The 20,621-nt window shown below is 45.1% G+C and overlaps 3 protein-coding genes across 15 annotated transcripts in view; 2 read left to right on the top strand and 1 right to left on the bottom strand.

Annotated features, from left to right (window-relative positions):
• The window catches only part of dlg3 (discs, large homolog 3 (Drosophila)), a 69,229-nt gene extending 63,466 nt beyond the window's left edge, over positions 1-5,763 (top strand). For 8 of the 11 annotated variants that reach the window (XM_058053256.1, XM_058053237.1, XM_058053279.1 and 5 more), the window contains 7 exons: positions 2,352-2,393; positions 2,484-2,534; positions 4,331-4,432; positions 4,510-4,682; positions 4,770-4,879; positions 4,954-5,045; positions 5,133-5,763. In XM_058053256.1, the coding sequence (XP_057909239.1) occupies positions 2,352-2,393; positions 2,484-2,534; positions 4,331-4,432; positions 4,510-4,682; positions 4,770-4,879; positions 4,954-5,045; positions 5,133-5,239 (677 nt within the window). In that variant the 3' untranslated portion in view covers positions 5,240-5,763. Of the gene's footprint in view, positions 1-92; positions 139-2,351; positions 2,394-2,483; positions 2,535-4,330; positions 4,433-4,509; positions 4,683-4,769; positions 4,880-4,953; positions 5,046-5,132 lie in introns of all 11 variants that reach the window. The other 3 variants (XM_058053295.1, XM_058053287.1, XM_058053272.1) reach the window with 1 other exon arrangement.
• A 1,977-nt stretch (positions 5,764-7,740) lies between these two features.
• tex11 (testis expressed 11) lies at positions 7,741-16,252 on the bottom strand. 2 transcript variants are annotated; one of them, XM_058053205.1, is made up of 30 exons: positions 16,164-16,252; positions 15,960-16,080; positions 15,361-15,473; positions 15,193-15,277; positions 15,041-15,120; positions 14,886-14,966; positions 14,672-14,791; positions 14,392-14,472; positions 14,138-14,223; positions 13,810-13,867; positions 13,574-13,669; positions 13,201-13,282; positions 12,988-13,066; positions 12,772-12,923; positions 12,602-12,687; positions 12,402-12,539; positions 12,229-12,331; positions 12,037-12,152; positions 11,436-11,521; positions 11,068-11,121; positions 10,967-11,007; positions 10,792-10,869; positions 10,649-10,719; positions 9,929-10,042; positions 9,623-9,695; positions 8,881-9,030; positions 8,699-8,807; positions 8,506-8,626; positions 8,010-8,177; positions 7,741-7,938 (listed from the first exon to the last, which is right to left on the bottom strand). In XM_058053205.1, exons 2-30 carry the CDS (start codon positions 15,985-15,987, stop codon positions 7,867-7,869), a joined length of 2,721 nt encoding a protein of 906 aa, XP_057909188.1. In that variant the 5' UTR covers positions 15,988-16,080; positions 16,164-16,252; the 3' UTR covers positions 7,741-7,866. The 2 variants fall into 2 exon arrangements, with proteins under 2 accessions (XP_057909188.1, XP_057909179.1); XM_058053196.1 differs by lacking the exon at positions 16,164-16,252 and having other exon boundaries at positions 15,960-16,119.
• kdrl (kinase insert domain receptor like) overlaps positions 15,375-20,621 on the top strand; it is a 53,488-nt gene continuing 48,241 nt past the window's right edge. The window contains exons 1-4 of one of the 2 annotated variants that reach the window (XM_058053103.1): positions 15,375-15,608; positions 15,995-16,087; positions 17,472-17,694; positions 17,781-18,378. The gene's annotated coding sequence lies outside the window, so the exon portion shown is untranslated. Of the gene's footprint in view, positions 15,609-15,697; positions 16,088-17,471; positions 17,695-17,780; positions 18,379-20,621 lie in introns of those variants that run through there. The other variant, XM_058053110.1, reaches the window with a different exon arrangement.

Genomic DNA, 20,621 nt, shown 5'->3' with positions numbered 1-20,621 from the left:
ACGCCACTCCTCTTCCTCTCTGGCCCGACTAGCACTAACCTCTTCTTCCTCTCTGCTCTCTCTTCTGTGTTTGTTCTCTGCGGGACACCTAGGACTTCCCAGGGTTAAGCGATGACTTTTATGGATCAAAGAGTTTGAGTAAGTGTGTGGTTGTCCTGTGTCCCCCCCCACCCCACCCAACCCCCCCTCGCCCCGCCTTGTTCAAGAAAAGCATGTCACGCTACTCCGAGCTGGCGACTTCAATGGACCCGATGAGGCCGGGTTTAAAGGAAAAGTGCACCTTTTTATCCTCCACAATCCTCATGTCACATGACCACGTCCTTCTCTTTCCCGTCATGGGACACACCCACTCCGCCTAGAAGTAACCTCCTCCAAGCACCAACACGCAACACAAGACTGGGTGGCCAATCACAGCACAGTGGGCGTTATTGTGTGTAGCTGCTCTACAGGAGCCCACAAGTCAACACAATGAACATGATAGGCCCCCTTTCACATTAACGCCACGCCACAGCGACTAGCCGGCTAGCGACTAGCCGGCTAGCGACTAGCCGGCTAGCGACTAGCCGGCTAGCGACTAGCCGGCTAGCGACTAGCCGGCTAGCGACTAGCCGGCTAGCGACTAGCCGGCTAGCGACTAGCCGGCTAGCGACTAGCCGGCTAGCGACTAGCCGGCTAGCGACTAGCTTCAGCACGCACTAGCTCCCAAATGTAATGTTTGTTTTGGAGGCTAGGTGTAGCGTTCCTTCCATGTTGCCATGTGGAACCAACACCCCCCCCCTCCAAGTATGACATCATCAATGTAGCTCTTACTACATGATACAGCGTGGATAGAAAACCTTCCCTTGCTAGGCCCAATGGGTGTGTCCGACGACGTGCATTCATTAGCTGCCTTTCTACCTCTTTGAGTATCTTTAGAAGGCACAGAGAAGAGAGGCGTGTCTTCATGAGGATGATAGACATTTGTAAAAGGTGCACGTTTGCTTTAAAGATGGCTTCCCCAAGAGAGCCTTTCAGGTTCCTGGCAACTTTAGCAGGGGTGTCCAAACAGCGAGGGCTACTACTACTATTACTACTACTACTACTACAGTATATGTCGGGCTTTGGGCTACAGCTAGTGTAATATTACTTCTATGTTACAAGTACTTCACCTGTTGTTTTTCCTAACTTTGACTATTGGCATCTTTCCACTTCTCATTTTCTTTAATTCCCCCAAAACATTATTCATTGTTTTACCTTCATGGTAATTGTTCTGAAAATTCTATGTTTTTTCATACTATTATTATGCTCATTCTCACAATTTTAAATATTATCTTATAAATCGCATAGATTTTTACCTTCTTTTTCTTGTTAGTTTGGGTGTTTAGTTGTATATTTAAAATGTGCAAAAGTACAAAAAGAAACCTGCCACAGGGCCGCACTTTGGACACCCCTGGCCTATATGGACAAGAACTCTGCTGGCGTTTGAAGAAGCAAGCCAAATAAAAAGCGTTAGCGTTTGTCCTTGAAGCTGCAAGCCAAGACAGGAAGGAACCTTCCTGACCGTGTAGGAGACGGGCCACCAGGATTGTGGGCCACCAGGATTATGGGCCACCAGGATTATGGCCGCCATGTTGGAGATGCCCCACCATGCTAGCAACACTAGCGTTGTTTCCAATGTTCCTCTCCCGTGGCTGGAGACCACTGAACGTCATAATTCATGATGACTTTATCCTCTATGAAGGACGGGCTCCTCTACTAAGGTGTTCAGGTCCGTCTTATACAAAGGGGACCCATTCCCAGAACCCAAAGGCCGTTGAGGCCACGTTGCTGCAACAGTCCCATGCATGCATGCATGCATGCATGCACGCACGCATGCACGCTGGCGTAGCGCAGTGTTGTCAGGAGCAGGAAACATTCCACGGAGGGTCGTTATCACAGGAAACACTTCATTTCCTGATTGCCGGCGCACCCGAGCGCCTCCCAAATACGGGCCGGGGTGGGACACGGCCCACTAGTGACACATCTGGTACATGCAACGTTCCTTGACTAGTTCAATGTTGTGCTACCACAGATATTCTTGCGTCATCATAATATGACCATATTCTTGGAATATGACTTTAATATGCTCCGTGCATATTGCTATATAAATATTTTTATTAGATTTTTGTAAAAATGATGCAGATCATCTTTTTGTTCATTTTCTTGTTCTATTTTTTGATGTACCGCATGCCCATAAAAATACCAGCCATGGGGCACCAATGGCCCCTGGCCGCACTTTGGGCACCCCTGCTTTCACTGGATGATGATGATGATGATGATGATGATGATGGGTGTCTGTGCCAACGTTGAAGATGTGCCATCTTGCTTTTCAGAATGTCTGACCTCCAACACGAGCGACAGTGAAAGCAGCTCCAGTGAGTGATTGTCTGACTCGGGGGGTCAAAGGTTACGCCCTCTAGGCGCCAATCATCCGTCTGATGACTCTGCCTTTTGTCTTATCACAGAGGGACAGGAAGACACCATCCTCTCCTACGAGCCCGTCATTCGACAGGAAAGTGAGTCCGTCCGGCTGCCGTTGCACGCGCTCAGTTAGCAGAAGCTTCATGGCTTCTTCCTGGGGTTCTTCTACCCCATAGCATCATATCATTAGCATGTAGCGCTAGTGCTAAACATTAGGTGGACAAAGTAAGGGCATAAGACGCTTGACTGGACGGCCTGGTCCTCAGGGAAACCAGGGTGGAGGTCAGATCTTTAGTCTGTAGGCCGAGCAACTGGCCAGCTAAGCGCCACTAGCTTCTACCACACGTGCTAGCCCCCCATTGGTAACCTAGCGCTAGCCTGCTAACATCGCAGGCCGTGCAGCAGCTTCAGAATGGCACTGTGTCACTACGCCAGAAAGTAGTTCCTACAGGATGGATCGTATTGGACATTGTTCATGTTTGGGGGGGGGGGGGTTAAAGGGCTTCATAGTGGAAATAGTTGTTAGCTGCCTTGTGCTAATGCTAATGCTAATGCTCCAAATGAGCCAGACGGTGTAAATATGACGTGGTCATCAACGTACCTGCTACTACATTCGCAGCATTTACTACACGACTGTTAGCTGCCTCATGCTAATGCTAATGCTAATGCTCCAAATGAGCCAGACGGTGTAAATATGATGTGGTCATCAACGTACCTGCTACTACATGCTCAGCATTTACTACACGACTTTGTTAGCTGCCTCATGCTAATGCTAATGCTAATGCTCCAAATGAGCCAGATGGTGTAAATATGATGTGGTCATCAACGTACGTGCTACTATATGCTCAGCATTTACTACACGACTGTTAGCTGCCTCATGCTAATGCTAATGCTAATGCTCCAAATGAGCCAGATGGTGTAAATATGATGTGGTCATCAACGTACGTGCTACTATATGCTCAGCATTTACTACACGACTGTTAGCTGCCTCATGCTAATGCTAATGGTCCACATGAGCCAGATGGTGTAAATATGATGTGGTCATCAACGTACGTGCTACTATATGCTCAGCATTTACTACACGACTTTGTTAGCTGCCTCATGCTAATGCTAATGCTCCAAATGAGCCAGATGGTGTAAATATGATGTGGTCATCAACGTACCTGCTACTACATTCGCAGCATTTACTACACGACTGTTAGCTGCCTCATGCTAATGCTAATGCTAATGGTCCAAATGAGCCAGATGGTGTAAATATGATGTGGTCATCAACGTACGTGCTACTATATGCTCAGCATTTACTACACGACTTTGTTAGCTGCCTCATGCTAATGCTAATGCTAATACTCCAAATGAGCCAGATGGTGTAAATATGATGTGGTCATCAACGTACGTGCTACTACATTCGCAGCATTTACTACACGACTGTTAGCTGCCTCATGCTAATGCTAATGCTAATACTCCAAATGAGCCAGATGGTGTAAATATGATGTGGTCATCAACGTACGTGCTACTATATGCTCAGCATTTACTACACGACTTTGTTAGCTGCCTCATGCTAATGCTAATGCTCCAAATGAGCCAGACGGTGTAAATATGATGTGGTCATCAACGTACGTGCTACTATATGCTCAGCATTTACTACACGTCTTTGTTAGCTGCCTCATGCTAATGCTAATGCTAATGCTCCAAATGAGCCAGACGGTGTAAATATGATGTGGTCATCAACGTACGTGCTACTATATGCTCAGCATTTACTACACGACTTTGTTAGCTGCCTCATGCTAATGCTAATGCTAATACTCATACTCCAAATGTGCCTGAACTATCTTGCTCATCACACCATGTTTGCTGGGACGCCAACTGACTTGACTCATCTTTGCCCCCCCAGTCCACTACACCAGACCCGTGATCATTCTGGGCCCCATGAAGGACCGAGTCAACGATGACCTCATCTCCGAGTTCCCCCACAAGTTTGGCTCCTGCGTACCTCGTGAGTTGGCCACGCCCACATCCACACGCGGCACGTCTCCGCCCCACAGGAAACCAACCCGCCCTTTTCTTTCGCAGACACGACTCGTCCCAGGCGAGAGAACGAGATGGACGGTCAGGACTACCACTTCGTGGGCTCCAGGGAGCAGATGGAGAAGGACATCCAGGACAACAAGTTCATCGAGGCGGGACAGTTCAACGAGAACCTGTACGGGACCAGCATCCTGTCCGTCAGGACCGTGGCCGAGAGGGTAACGCCTCCTCCTCCTCTCCCCCTCGCCGCCACTCACCCGCCCCACGTGTCTGATCTCGTATCCTGTCCCTCTGTGGCTCCGCAGGGGAAGCACTGCATCCTGGACGTGTCGGGCAACGCCATCAAGCGACTGCAGCAAGCACAACTCTACCCCATCGCCATCTTTATCAAACCAAAATCCATCGAAGCCCTCATGTGAGCACCTGGACCTCCTTGCTCGCCTCCTCGCTCACCTCCTCTCTAACCTCCTCTCTCCCGCCTCCTCGCAGGGAAATGAACAAGAGGCAGACGTACGAGCAGGCCAACAAGGTCTTTGACAAGGCCGTCAAGCTGGAGCAGGACTTTGGGGAGTTTTTCACAGGTAGGGGGTCACGAACGGGGGGGGGGGGCAATATTGGATGGGGATGCTAAACATACTTATTGTGTACTTGTACTCGTGTGTGTGTAGCTATCGTACAGGGTGACTCGCTAGAGGAGATCTACAACAAAATCAAGCTCATCATCGAGGAGCAGTCCGGTCCATACATCTGGATCCCCTCCCCAGAGAAGCTCTGAGCTGCCCATCATCGGTGCAAAAGTTCCCCACCCGCCTCCCGGAGAATACCCCCCCACCCCAACCCACCCCCCCCATATTCACCTCTTTTTACAGCTACGTTTCATATAAAGTTTTAGTGTCATCATTATGTTACTCTCTAAACGAAAGAAGTCTTATCGCCATCAATTACTGTGACTGTGCACACCCCCCCACCCCACCCACCCCCCCCTGCATGAGTTTACTCAAACCCATTGAAGACTGGAAATGGCGTTCTGGAGGAGGAGAAGAAGAATGAAGCGCTAAAGGAATAAAAGGAACGGCCTCCTCTTGGTGATCTGGGACTGACTGGAGATCACAACGTTTCCACACAAACCAGGACGTTTAGAGACGTGGGGGGGGGGGGGGGGGGACAGAGACAAATCACACGGAGTTGGAACACTTTGTAAATGTTCATCCAATCACATTTAAAAGACAGATGATTTTTTTTTTTTTTTCTTTTTCCAAAAGTGACTGGATGAAATAAAACGGAGCCCTGCTGACGGTCCTCTGCTTTCTAATGGCTGATGGGAAATGGAGTCTATTTATCTGGTCGCCAGCCATCCAGTCTGGAACAAATCATCAATACCTACATTTATATTACAGATGAATTCAATCCTTTGGAGATTTTACAATATTATATATACATACACATAAATATTATATAATATAGTATATATATATATATTGAAAGAAAAGCAAAGCTACGGTTTTACACTCGACTCATCCATTTTTGGAGGGCTGTTAGATTTCACTTTTAGTTTCTTCTCATTTGAGTTTTTTTCTTTTGTGCAAAGGCGGCTGGCTGGGGGGTAAAAAAAGACGTGTAAGGGGGGGGGCTCTGCAAAACACCAAACTGCCTTACATCAAATACTAATGACCTGTTGGGACCACAACACAAAGTAGTCCCGATCATTGGACAAGAATCCATCCATCCATCCAATTAGCGTTTCAAGCCCCCAAGCCCCCCCCCTCCAAGAGCTGCAGACCACCCTCTTACACGCTCTGCCTTCCTTCCAAAGGGGTTTTTCTTACTTGGTATGGTCCTGGCCGCCTCATCACGGGTAGAACCACATCACAATTGTATTGGATGTCATGACAATTAAAACAAACAAAGAGCTGATACAAGCCGTTTTTGGATGGTCCCGCCCCCCCACAGCTCCTGGTCCTCCCACCAAAAACTACACTAAATTAGAAATGTACGCGTGAGAGGGTCCCTGAATGCAGCACAGCTTTTTTTTAACCGCTAAACGTGAAGGATTCTTTTTTTTTTTTTTCTGTCCTTCCTCAGAGCCAACTGGAAGTGCCAACATAGACCTCCGGGTCTACCCCCCCACCCCCGACCCCACCACTGCTAAACCAGCTGTCATCACCTGTGTCACCACCCCCGCCCCCCACCCCCACCCCGATGACGAGTTCAGGGAAAAACTGAAGGGAACACAGCCATTTAAAAAAAAAAAGACTGTTTCAGAGGGTGTGGTAGCTGTACAATGTAAATAAGCCCCGCCCCTTTGTCCTCTGGCAGATATACCCCGGCTGCTAACCCCGCCCCTTGCCCCCCCCCACCCGCCTCACCTGTGCTTCATGCATGTGTGATTCAAACTGGGACAAAAATGTTTTCTAGACCCCAAATGTCAGGTAAGTGGAGTCGGAAGCTCGAATTCCATCGTAAAAAAAAAAGATGTGCTGTATCCTTGCTATTTCTCTTCGATGCCTACGGGAATTGGTCAGCGGAGGGGGGAGGAGCCAAGCGGATCCCGCCCCCTTCCGCTGGGTGTACAGAAGGAGCTGATTGTAAGATAAGCGGGATTTCAAAGCGGATGATTTGCTGACTGTTAAAGACGACGCGTGCGGTACTCATACCTCAGTCGGCCATGTCTGAGCCCAAAGACTCCACTGTCATGGCGCCCGTGTGTTTATCATGGACCACGCTAATGGTCACATGAGGACTTTTTTTTTGGTTTCGGGGTTCTTTGTTGCTTTGACAGTATTCCTCTTTCTACTGGTGGGGGGTTTGGGGGGGGTGATGTTTGTGTTTCTGGCACGTCTGTGCAGTAAGTGCTTGCAAACAGCAACCCTTCTGATTGTACAGTCCTTTCCTTCCTGTCAGCCTATCAGGACGCTCGGCCTCATCGGTCTTCCCTGTCCTAAGTCATGAGCGGAACGCCGTCCTGCTGAACTTAGTTTTTTTCTGGTATTTTTTTTTTTTTTTTTTGGGCGGGGGGGGCTTTATTTTGAGGGACTTGACAAGAGTTTATTTGTTTGAAAATAAAATATGTGACTCGGTTACGACTTTGGCACGCTCCTTATTCAAGTCAAACGGGGTTCTATGCTCCAACATGTTCTCTTGTACATTATGGCCTTATTAATATGAAATATGGCGAGGAGTTAAAGGAGGAGTTAGCGTATTCTACGTTCAATGAAAGGCCCTTTAAATGCAGTATACAGTACATAATAAACAGTATGCAGTACCTATGAGTGTACACAGACTTTATTAACCCTTTGCAATAAGAGTGGGAGTACTGGATGAACATATACTGTATAACACGTAGAGTACTACAACTACTGAGTACTGTGTACAGTACCAACAAATACAACTGCTCCAGTTGCGTCATTCCTCCATGAAGACGTTCCTCTGTGTTTTATCCAGCCGATCCAGGATGTCACTGTAGAGACCTGACATCTGTGTGTGGGGGGGGGGGGGGATTAGTGGTGACACCTGTATGAGGTTGACGTGCTGTGGGCGTGGCCTACCCGGGTCTTGTAGCTGTCTTGCAGGGATCCCAGGTGGCGGACGAAGCCCATGGCCAGACCGCACCACTTCTCGGCCTCCACGTAGCGAGCCAGGCTGTAGAGCAGGATGCCGGTGTTCCAGGCGCGGGTCAGCAGCCACAGGACCTCCGTCTCTGGGAAGTCGTCAGGCTGCGGAGGACAGGAAGCGGGAAGAGTGAGAAAAGGGCCAGATGGGGATGAAGTAGCAGGGAAGTCCTAGAAGACTGCCTGAAAAGGCCCCATCATCTTGAAACGTCTCATTCATGTTCTTCCTTCCCCAGAACGTCAGCGGGGGCTCATGAAGGGAACGTGCCATCCCAGGGAAGCGGGGGTGCTCATTTGCCGTATTTAACGTTGAGATTGGCAGGAAGAGGATGCTGAATGAAGCATCCGCTGAGTGAAAGCTCATTGATGAAAGCTCATTGATAAATACAAAAAGGCTTCCAGAGGAGGAGGTGGGGGGGGGGTGCTGACTCACGGACGTGGCGATGATGGACAGCGCCTCCTCGTAGTAGTCCCAGGCCTCCTCCAGCACACGGGGCTCCACGTCGGACACGCCGGCAGGGAGCGAGAGCCTGATGAGGCTGTGGATGCATTTGCTGAGACGAGACAGGAAAGCGTGAACACTTGGTTCGTCGGGAGAGCAGATTGATGGGGGGGGGGGGGCGTGCCTGCAGTGCGCCAGGTCGGCCTGAGGTTGTTTCTTGTGCAGAGACAGCGCCCCCCTCAGGGCCTTCTTGCACAGCAGAGGGAAGTGGGCCGGGGGCTCCATGGCTAAGGCTGCGTGACAGGAAGAGTGCGAGGTGGTCACATCCAGGACCAGAACCAGGACTACGTCTCCACTTTGTTTCACCTGCAATGGTCTCCAGCACTTTGGCCTCCAGGTGTTCCAGCTCCAGGATGGACTCCAGCACGCTTTCAAGCTTGGGGTCGTTGAGTTTGGCGCGCGCCTCGAACTCGTACAGCAGCAGCAGCGTGTCGGTTGGGTCCCTTGGGAAGCTTCCTGTGGATTCATGGACATGTCACGTTAGGGATTTGAACCCGGGAGCCATAAGATAGTCCCATCATTTAAAAAAAAACACCCCAGTGAGGCGAGATTATGTGCAGGTCAGCAAATCAAGCACTCCTTTTTTCTCGTTCACTGCCTGTCAAAACTTCCCCTGATCTCCCTTGGAAACAAACATCCACCTTCTGATAGTGACATGTGATTGGTCAGACTAGTATGGCCGACACGTGGAGGAATCAAACTGAAACCCCACATCGCCACCACGCCTGGGGCTTGTTGTTCCCAAACGTTTGAAAAAGCACAAAAGGTTTCCCAGAGACCTCCATGGCGTCACAGCGGCTGCTCGGAGCGTGTGCCCGAATACAGTGCACCTTGCTGGGCCACAGCAGGCGGCTCCCCCCCCTCTATACTCTGGTTCCCCTGGTAGTAGTCCTGCTAATTTGTTGCATTCCTCCTTATTCCTTATCTCCAAGTGTACACTAAGTACCCTCACATCTCCGTTTAAAAGGTAGCTGAGCTATGGAGAAGCAGGTGGTCTCGGCTTTGGCTATGAGAGTTGGAGTTGCTAGTGAAAGTAGATCAATTGTACCTGTGGCTTTCAGAGTTTTCCAGACTTCTGCGCATAACTGAATGTGCTCCAGAGCCTGGACGAGATCTTGAGTCTGAAAAGCAAATGGATCTATTCAGTGCTCATTGTCGCCATCTAGTGTTGATTTCTATTGGTGTACCCGGGTATAACCACAGGATTGAGCTCGTTGGCTTTGTGGCCGTACAACGATACCAACATTGGGAGATCCATACCTCCTGTGAGGGTGTCAATCCAAACATGATTACACAAATGTTGGTACGTGATGCTGGATTAGAGTTCATGCCAGATCCTGACACACACACGCACCCTGTCCTCCTGGGGGGACCTCCTGTAGGACTCCAGGGAGGCGGCAGCTGCCATGAACAGACACGTCTTCTGGGCGAGAAGAACCGTACGATCCGGGCAGCACATCTGGGAGAGCTAGACGTGGGGGGGGGGGGGGGGGCACATTGTTATTCCGGCCCCCAAAAATATTGACATGTGGCTATGCTAACATCATCTCAGCATCGTTTATATCAACTTTGTTATTTTCTCTTTTTTCCCCCACTTTGGGTTCGGGCTTTCTTCTTAAATAATCTTCATTTAAATATTTTTGTAATATTATCACTTTATTCCCATAATACCATAGTTTTTTCCCCAAAATTTATTTTGCTTTGTTTCTCATATTATTATGACTTTTAAAAGATAACGCATATTTTCTTGAATATGTTGCCTACAGACATGACATCACTTATGCTCAGAAGATTTGACCTTTTTTCTTAATATTTTGACTTTGTTTTACAAAATTATTTATAATTAGATCATTTATAATTATTAAAAAATCCGACTTTCTTCTAATTATGACATCATCTGGTAACCTAATGTTCATATGACGCCTTTCTTGACTATGTCAGCTCTATGCTCCTAAGATGCTGTTCTTTCTCTGGTGATAGTTGTTTTTTCCATTTTTGCTGTTTTTCTTGATGCTAATCCCATGCTATTTTTCCAAGGTGACGTCCTGAGCATTTCTCCAAGCGGTGCACTTGCCTGGTAGGAGAGAAGAAAGAAGTCCCTCATCCTGCCAGGGCAGCTCTCACACCGCAGGGCTGAGTTCCAGGCTGCAACACAGCAACACGCCAGCCAGCGTTGCACAGACTGTGAGGAGGAGAACGGAGAGGGTTTTTCGGTACCGATTTTCCGGAACCAGTTGGCTTCGTCCGTGCGTTGCTCCGCAGTCATGCACGACCGCTGTGACATTTTCTGCAGCGCTGCAGGAAGGCAAGCAAACACGTTTTGGGTGCGGAGATGAAGACATGCCAGCATTCAGTACATATACGTAGTACATACAGTACATACAGTACGTACCCATCTTTAAATATGGCAGCAGCACATCCAGACTGGCGTCCCTACACAATGGTAAGCGGTATTAAGTGTGAATTCTCTTGCAGAGTAAAACATTTGGGTACCTTTTCTCATCACTGGACTGTTCTATGGTGGAGAGCACCAGCCGGACCAGACACCTGCAAAGGGATGACAATCCATGCTAGCATCGTTTTCCTTTTTACTGGCATTCAACTCTCATACATCAGTGGTTCTCAGCTACGTTTGCATTTGCCTGGGGAAAAAACATGCTTTTATTCTGAAAGGGATTTTAATGCGGCCGGGTGCTGTCTATTACCTTGGTTAGCGTTGTTTTTTTGGTTAATGTCCAAAATGTATGCCACAATTTTGCCTTTGGAAGGGTGATGGTGGGTCCCGTAGCCAAACCGGCTGAGAACTACTGATAGAATTTAGTTTTACTGTAGAACTTTAGAACATTGTGGATCTCACAGACCTGAGAGCCATCAGAACCAGAGCTTGGTCTGTGCAGGTTTCACACAAACTCTCCAGTGCTTTCATGGCCGTGTCCTGCAGTCCGTTCTGTTTGGAGAAATAAAACTAATAAATCAACCTGGTATTCCTAGCATACAACATATTAACGAGGACCTGTGATGCTTTTTCTGCTTCTCTGACTTTCAGATGATGAGGGTTGCGCATTTGGAAGTGATCCCTGTGTGGAAGTGAAGAAGGGTTGCCAAAGACCTCCATGGCGGCACACCGGCTACTCGGACCGTGTACCTGAATACAGTGCACCTTACTGGGCCAGAGCAGGTAGCTCCTCCCGCTCTATACGCTGCTTCTCCTGATGGTCGTCATGTGTAAGTAGTAATGTCAAAGTAGGATTAGGATTAGGACACTTGGTCAAATCCTCATTTGCTGCAGTCCTCCTTACCTCCGTGTGTGAACAAACTACCCTTACAACAAATCTAAACGACTAAAAAGTAAAAGGTTATCAGTTATCGGTACCATACTGGTCTGAGAAGAAGTTATAAGAGACAATGTCTATGTAGGGACATGTCCTAGCTGACACACTGGTGTAGCGGCAGCCATCTTACCTCCAAGGCTATCTGAGCAGCCAGACTGAGGAGTTTAGACGCAGCATTGTCAGGCACGGGACCGCTGGCTGCAGGGTTACTGGATAGCAGGGCCATCGTACCCACGGCCTTCGCAGCTAAGACAAACAGGATGTTATTGACGAAAGTGTGATGAGGTGATCTTTTTAGCGTGTGGGGCTAACGTAGACGTACCTCTGTCCACATCATTCTCATGCACCGCTATCTTGTAAATGCTGAACTGTGTGAAAATGCTGTCTGGATCACAACGCTCGGCCTCTTTAATGGCTTCTTTGGCCTGATAAATGGACAGTGATGGACGGGCGTACGCATGGAGGGGGGGTAGGACTTGTTAGAGGACTTGCTACCTTTTCCAACTGCTTCAGGTGCAAGAAACAGGAAGCTCTGTTTCTCTGCAGTTTGGCCAAGTCGGAGTCCATCTCCCCGGCCTTAAAGAAACTCAGAGAGTAGTTATACCACTGCAGGGCCTCTGTGTAGTCTGCGGACTGGGGAAAGATGCACTTCCTGCATGAGGTCATCGCTAACCTTTGTTATTGATGAAGCATACCTCAAAATATTTAGACGCTTTGTCCCATAATAGTGCATGCAGGCTGGAGAGCTCTCGTGGTGCAAGCTGTTTGCCCGTGTAGTGTCCTGAGATGGTGCAAATCACAGCACGCCTCTTACATTTCTTCTCAAGGTGCAGTGAAGACCCCTCACCCTCAGCAGCAGCCGCACCGGTGATGATGTCCTCTATCTTCTGTTTGCCCAGCAGTTCTTTGCCTCGCTGCAGCAGCAGCTCGATGTGCAGAACAAGAGCAGTTCCCAGGTCGGGCGACCACTCGAACTGCTGACTCGCACGTTTCAGCAGCTCAAAGGCCTGCGCTTCTCTTGGAGGATCCAAAATGTCACTCAGGAGTCATTTACAGGAAACATGTCATCACGTATGTTTACCGGTCTTCAGATATGAGAAGCCTCACTGTGCTGAGACACACGTCAAGAGAAACCCCAGATTGCAGCATCTCATTCAGACCTGAGAACATGTCAAGTTATGATTTGACCCACTTCTACGTGTTAGATAATATTTGACCCTAGTCAAGGTGAAACATTCTGCATCTTCTTCTGCTACTGAAGGTCTCATTGGATGCCCCGTGTCTAACAACTAACCTGCTCGGATGTGCTCATCAGAGTCGCCACATCTCAGGAGAATTCTGATCTTCAAGAAGAATCCCGAGGCGCTCACACATTCCTGGCAACATTGGCACAGAGTCGAGGGTTACAGGGCATCGAACATGGGTATTCTGTTCTTTGTGTGGATGCTGAATAGCGCATTGGGGAGCATTTGGTGCAACTAATGTTTGAACAAGTGAATGTTTGTTTACAGGTGAGCTCGGAGGACGTTAGGACGGGCGGTTAATGTGAGAAAAGGCATAATGGATTAGCTCAGCCATCACGTCTCATTGGAGTGTTTTTTTTGTGGGGGGGTTATCAGAAGCACTATATTACTTTGACCTTTGACTACCTAATGTTCATACTTCACCTTGTTAGCCAGGTCGACAGCAATAAGAGTCTCGTCATGAAACCTGTGACAGTCCCACTCAAAGTAAACCGTGGCCAAGAGACGCAAAACCTTCGCCTAAAAGGTGGGTTAAACACGACACAGTAAAGCAAGTCATTTCATGTTTGATACATAAAATAGCATTACCTGCTACGCTAAATTATACAGATGAACCCTAAATATACAGGTTTCTAAAGACGTGTGCAGTGTCATCTTACCTGGACCTTTGCTTCAGGTGCGTATTTCACATTCATCTTGCCAATGTCATAGCTTTGCCTGAAATATACAAAAGCATAGGGATGCATGATAATCATGAGGCCGGTATGAGGGAATTATGAAATCATACAGATAAATAAAATAATAAAAATAGATCCATTCATCCATTTTCTAATTGTCTTAATTGAATTTTTTTTAAAGTAGATCACTTATTGGTACAATATCGGTCTTGAGAAGCAGAATCGCTTTGAAAAAAGATATGGCGCAAAGCCCTTTATCGACAGCATGGTGTGGGCGTACGTCCTTCAAATGCAACAATATCATACGTACCGTAACCAGAACACGCTGTCTTCATACTTTTGTTGCTTGTAAGTGTCGATGCCAAAGTTGTAGCACATCAGGGAAAGGTACGTAGTCTGCAACCATCGAAAACAGAAACAATACTAACTGCGACATAGAACACAACAAGAAGTGGAGTCATAACAGAAAATAATAGTTTTGTGTGTTCAATCCTAAAGTGAAGACACTAAAACTGCACACAGGTTGCGGTATAAAATGTTGTGATTAAGTAGACGTGTGTGTACTTGTGTTGGTAGGCGCTGCAGCATGTCTTTACAACGTTGCACGTGGCCCACGGCCTCTTGCTTACTCTCTCGAATGATAGCCTGCATGCAAGAAAGACGCTGTCACTTCCTCGATGTCTGCAAAACTCTAAACACATTCTCCATCAACAGAATCCCATTTCACCATTTCAGGTCATTGTTTCTCACTTCGCATGTTAGCGGTCTGTCAGAATAACACTTGCTCAGCTGCCAAACCTCACAAGAACAAACATTCAGGTGGAAGGTGTCTCCACAGTCCCACCGATTCCGCTTGACAGGAGAGGATTCGAAGCAGGTCCTTCTCCACTTCCATTTTGCACGAGTTGTTGCCAGATGCGCCGTCACCTCTGGATGTGAGCTGCTTGTGGAGGGATTCCAGGCTCTGGAGACAGACATCAGAAAACATTAGACGACACCGGATCATACGTTTTTTTTGCTTTGCTCTCTCAATTTGAATGTTTGTTGTTTTTCGGCACCTTGACAGCGAGCCTGAGAAAGTGATCTGCCATCTGGGGATTCTTGCAGTCCAGCCAGGTCCTTCCGGTCCTGCTGGCCATCTGTAAAGTATGAACACAGGAAAATAGAATTTATCCTCTTGGTAGTTTTAATAAGTGCTCAGTCATACGCTGACTTGGAACTGCTTGCGGATGGTGCCCTCTGTCGGATGATCAGGTTCACTGCAGTACAGCAGACAACATGCAGCATGGCGCACTGCAAAGATGACACAGCCATATTGGATTTTTTCCCTTAAAATAGTCAAATCATAATTGTTGTCACTTGTACCTTTGGCTTTCTCAGTTTTACTTATGGAGGCGCCCACATTCTTGCTAACAGCCCAGTTCCACAGCTGGACGGCACACTCCTCAAGCTGTGACGTGGAAATACACGCGTCTGAGTAATACGTCAATGCCAACTCAGGGTTTGCACGCAGGTGACCGCCGTCACACTTACCTGTGGATCCACAATTTTGACGTTTTCCTCTAGACTAGTGACCTCTGAGAATATCTTGTCAATGGCATCAGTCGCATCTGTTTGCTGCTTCTGCAGAAGGCTCCCTGTGAGGCCTGAACACAAATACGTGCAAGTTGTCTCCATTATAGCAACATTTTAGCCTTAAAATTGGAGCATATTGTGTCTAGGACATTATTTGTAACTCTCTGTGACTCATATTACAGATTTCTGATTCCTTCAAAGTACAGGTAAGTATAAAGTAAGTCCAAACGCTTGATACTCAATCAATGTAATTACTGACAAGTGTGCACCGACGACTATTTAAATGTTCAAAATGCCATAGTTCTCTGGTGAACATAACTACATCCTAAAATAAACGTTTATAGACCTTAGAAACTATAATGTAGCTAAAGTTATCGATGTAGAGTTTCTGTTACGACGCACTGTCAAATTAGCACTAGCTAAAACATTAGCATTAGCTTCGTTAGCCGACGTGCCCGTTAGCTAATTTGTGAGTTCATTTTGGTAGACAATTTGTCCACTAAGTTGTCTAGGAGGGATTACAAGCACAACAAATGGTGGTTTTGTCGGGTACTTACGTGTGACGGACGCAACAAACTGCTCCATTTCCCAGGTTTCACCGATGGAAAAACACCTTTGACGGCTCAGTTCAGCTAGCTTAGCCCTTGATTGACGGCACTCAGGTTCGTCGCAGGAGTCCTTGAAGGTAAGTATAGTCTAAGTATAGTTTCAAGTCTTTCAGCAATTTGAAGCACTAATTTTCTATATTATAACTGAATTACTTATGTTATTATCTTTAGCCACGGTTCTGTTGCCTTTTTAACATCAAAGGGCGAGCAGTAAGCAGTATTATCTTAAAATGTAATGTACCTTTAAGGAATCTCTATTAGCTCTATTAGCTGGCTAGCTATTGCCCATGCACTAATATAGCTATTAACTTATGGGTTAATATTATGCATAAGACTAATTAATTGCGGACCAAACACCACATATTTATATAAGTGGAGTGTGGCAACTTATGTAGATCACCGGCTTCAAACTCAATAATATTTTGTATGTGGGCCACAAGAGGAAAATAATATTCAAATTGTCACAATTGTTATTGAATTACTATCTTTCATAATAAGTTTTATTTTAAGATTATTTTTACAATTTTTATTTATAATATTTTCATAGCAAATCTTTTTTACGTAAATATATTTAAATTAAGTAAAAAAAAAGATTGTTTTTAAAGCAAAGACAATCTTTCATGCTAAATGCATTGGTTGTCAGTGACAGAAAGGTTCTTATTTTTTGTTTACAAGATTATTTAATCAATAATTCATATAACAATGAATTGTATTAATGTTAAAGTGTATTAAAGTTAGAATTATACAATAGTTACAATAGTTTTATACTCACGTTTGCCCTTGACTCATTCAATGTAAGTCAGTTGGTGAAAATGATCAAATGTGTTCTAACATCATGAGATGACAAAACGGCGATGTACGCTGTCCATGGTGAAAAGTACTTTGATGTAGATCTCTTAACTTTACTTAACTTTGAGTTGAGTTGCATGCCGTTTGTGCTGAACCCGTTCATCCTTCAGCAAGTATTTGTAGCACCGGAATAATCACAAAATACTTCAGAAAGCCTCCCATCTCAGCCGGCGGCTTCCACCAATTGTTTCTGAGGCCACTTATCTGCTGAGTGTGTGTGGGGGGGGGGGACTTGCAAGCGAACACATGCTGAGCGTCCATAATCATTGGTGCGCCGCCAAACATCCTCCACGGTGTCACCTCGGTGTTCAAAACATGGCATGTGTGATTATCAACAGCACATATGGTCATGGGTAGGTGATTTCAGCATGCTCGACCGAGAAAACATTGACACATTGCACAACAACATACCCAAAAAGGAGTAGGAAGAAACAGAGTTTATTTAACGCTACTGATTCTGCCAGTCTCCTACTGCTTATCATTTGTTCACGTGCTGTATTGAATGTGTTCTCATATTTCTAATATGGAAATAAAAGAATAAGAATAGTAATAGTAGAGTTTGCCGGTAGCTCAGTCAATTTTTTTTTGTTTCTTTCGGCTTTTTCCTTATAGAGTCGCCAGAGTGGATTATTTTTTTTGATCAATAAAAATAAGACAGCCATTTCTAACTTCTCCAAAACATCCTGAGGCTCATGGAACTAAAACGTCAGGATCCCATTGGCTGTCCCTCAAGAAACGGGACCATCCTGGGCCCCAATGAAGCTCGGTACCGGTGATGATTACACACTGAGGTGAAAAACAGATTTTAGATCTGTGAATGACCAAAGATTTTTGCGTAAGTGGTGCCATGAATGTTGATTGCCGACTTTTGGGATCCACCGTCAATAAATTCCATTCCTTTGCTCCTGTTTCATGCAACAGGAACGACTCCAAGATGTTTTTGTGGCTCCATGGATCCCATCCCATTCCTGTGCCTCCTGATTTTTGGGCGGAAAGGTGAGGGCAGGATGTTCTTATTTACGGGGTCTGCATGCTACTGTGACCCCCGGCAGCAAGGTGATTGTTGAGGTAATAAAAGAGCGCCTGTCTGCAGCACATCCACACTCTGCGGGGTAGTCCTGGACAAAAGGGGATTATTTACATTGATATCAAAAGTGCCGCGTCCTGTTTCTTAAGTTAAAAATAAAGCCGCTAAATATTTGCGTTTGAGACAGATGTGTGATGATTGTTACCGAGTTTCCTTTTGACGACAAGATAACGGCTGTTACCTTTGACCTCGGCTGCACAGTAGAGGCTTGATTTGATCGTAGGCGCTGCACAAAGGTCACTTAAACGACCGCCAAACTGAATCACTCTAACTTTATTATCAATTGTGCAAAACAACATTGTTGATGCTACCAAGGACATATGCGTGCACCTTTTGCTTTTTGTGGCTTTTTTTGTGATTCTTATTCCAAAATAGGACGCCTCAACGTGCCATGAAGGACAAAAAGAAGAACTACATCAGAAGTGAAGTCAAGTAAGTGGAATTGCATTCAATTTGCATGATTATTTACACCGCCCGCCACCTTTTTAGCATGTTGCTCCTGACATGATATTTTTAGTGCCCGCAGACAAGAGAAACGCCGTGTGTCCATGCCTCATAAGAACAGAGGATGATGGGAAATATTCCAAAACCTTTCCTTTAAAGCATCACATTGGCACAATCGGTTTGAAAATGTTTGAACGCCCCTGCATCGTCATTGAACCCAGGATTGCTAAAAAATACTGCATGACATGTGATGATTGCTCCATACTGCCAAGAATTTTGGAGTATTTTTGCTGAACTTTCAAGAACCACAGCGTATTGGGTTTTAGGACTACATAAACATTGGAACTATATCAAGTAGCTTTAGACTCTTTTTTTTTTAATCAGAAGAAGAGTTTGTTTTTAGCCTTATTGTGTCTTTATAAATGGGCAGTAGAACATAAGGTGCTTTCAGTGAAAACGCCTGATTTTGACCAAAAAAAAAAAACAGAAAATGAGCAAGCAAATTAAAGCAGAGCGGTGACTGACGTCCATATTTTTTTGTTTTATGAAACAACAAAAACAATACAACGAAAAAACGACTACATTTAATAGACTCTCTTTTTTTTTCATCAGAAGAAGAGTTTGTTTTTAGCCTTATCGTGTCTTTATAAATGGGCAGTAGAACATAAGGTGCTTTCAGTGAAAACGCCTGATTTTGACCAAAAAAAAACAGAAAATGAGCAAGCAAATTAAAGCAGAGCGGTGACTGACGTCCATATTTTTTTGTTTTATGAAACAACAAAAACAATACAACGAAAAAACGACTACATTTAATAGACTCTTTTTTTTTTCATCAGAAGAAGAGTTTGTTTTTAGCCTTATCGTGTCTTTATAAATGGGCAGTAGAACATAAGGTGCTTTCAGTGAAAACGCCTGATTTTGACCAAAAAAAAAACAGAAAATGAGCAAGCCATTTAAAGGAGAGCGGTGACTGACGTCCATATTTTTTTGTTTTATGAAACAACAAAAATACAACGAAAAAACGACTACATTTAATAGACTCTTTTTTTTTCATCAGAAGAAGAGTTTGTTTTTAGCCTTATCGTGTCTTTATAAATGGGCAGTAGAACATAAGGTGCTTTCAGTGAAAACGCCTGATTTTGACCAAAAAAAAAAAACAGAAAATGAGCAAGCAAATTAAAGCAGAGCGGTGACTGACGTCCATATTTTTTTGTTTTATGAAACAACAAAAACAATACAACGAAAAAACGACTACATTTAATAGACTCTTTTTTTTTTCATCAGAAGAAGAGTCTGTTTTTAGCCTTATCGTGTCTTTATAAATGGGCAGTAGAACATAAGGGGCTTTCAGTGAAAACGCCTGATTTTGACCAAAAAAAAACAGAAAATGAGCAAGCAAATTAAAGCAGAGCGGTGACTGACGTCCATATTTTTTTGTTTTATGAAACAACAAAAACAATACAACGAAAAAACGACTACATTTAATAGACTCTTTTTTTTTTTCATCAGAAGAAGAGTTTGTTTCTAGCCTTATCGTGTCTTTATAAATGGGCAGTAAAACATAAGGTGCTTTCAGTGAAAACGCCTGATTTTGACCAAAAAAAAAAACAGAAAATGAGCAAGCAAATTAAAGCAGAGCGGTGACTGACGTCCATATTTTTTTGTTTTATGAAACAGCAAAAACAATACAACGAAAAAACGACTACATTTAATAGACTCTTTTTTTTTTTCATCAGAAGAAGAGTTTGTTTCTAGCCTTATCGTGTCTTTATAAATGGGCAGTAGAACATAAGGTGCTTTCAGTGAAAACGCCTGATTTTGACCAAAAAAAAAAAACTGAAAATGAGCAAGCAAATTAAAGCAGAGCGGTGACTGACGTCCATATTTTTTTGTTTTATGAAACAACAAAAACAATACAACGAAAAAACGACTACATTTAATAGACTCTTTTTTTTTCATCAGAAGAAGAGTTTGTTTTTAGCCTTATCGTGTCTTTATAAATGGGCAGTAGAACATAAGGTGCTTTCAGTGAAAACGCCTGATTTTGACCAAAAAAAAACAGAAAATGAGCAAGCAAATTAAAGCAGAGCGGTGACTGACGTCCATATTTTTTTGTTTTATGAAACAACAAAAACAATACAACAAAAAAACGACTACATTTAATAGACTCTTTTTTTTTTCATCAGAAGAAGAGTTTGTTTCTAGCCTTATCGTGTCTTTATAAATGGGCA

Source organism: Doryrhamphus excisus, chromosome 2, assembly GCF_030265055.1.
Source record: "Doryrhamphus excisus isolate RoL2022-K1 chromosome 2, RoL_Dexc_1.0, whole genome shotgun sequence".
NCBI classification, from domain to species: Eukaryota; Metazoa; Chordata; class Actinopteri; order Syngnathiformes; family Syngnathidae; genus Doryrhamphus; species Doryrhamphus excisus.
Note: the sequence above shows the minus strand (reverse complement) of the source record. Positions and strands in the feature narration are given on the sequence as shown.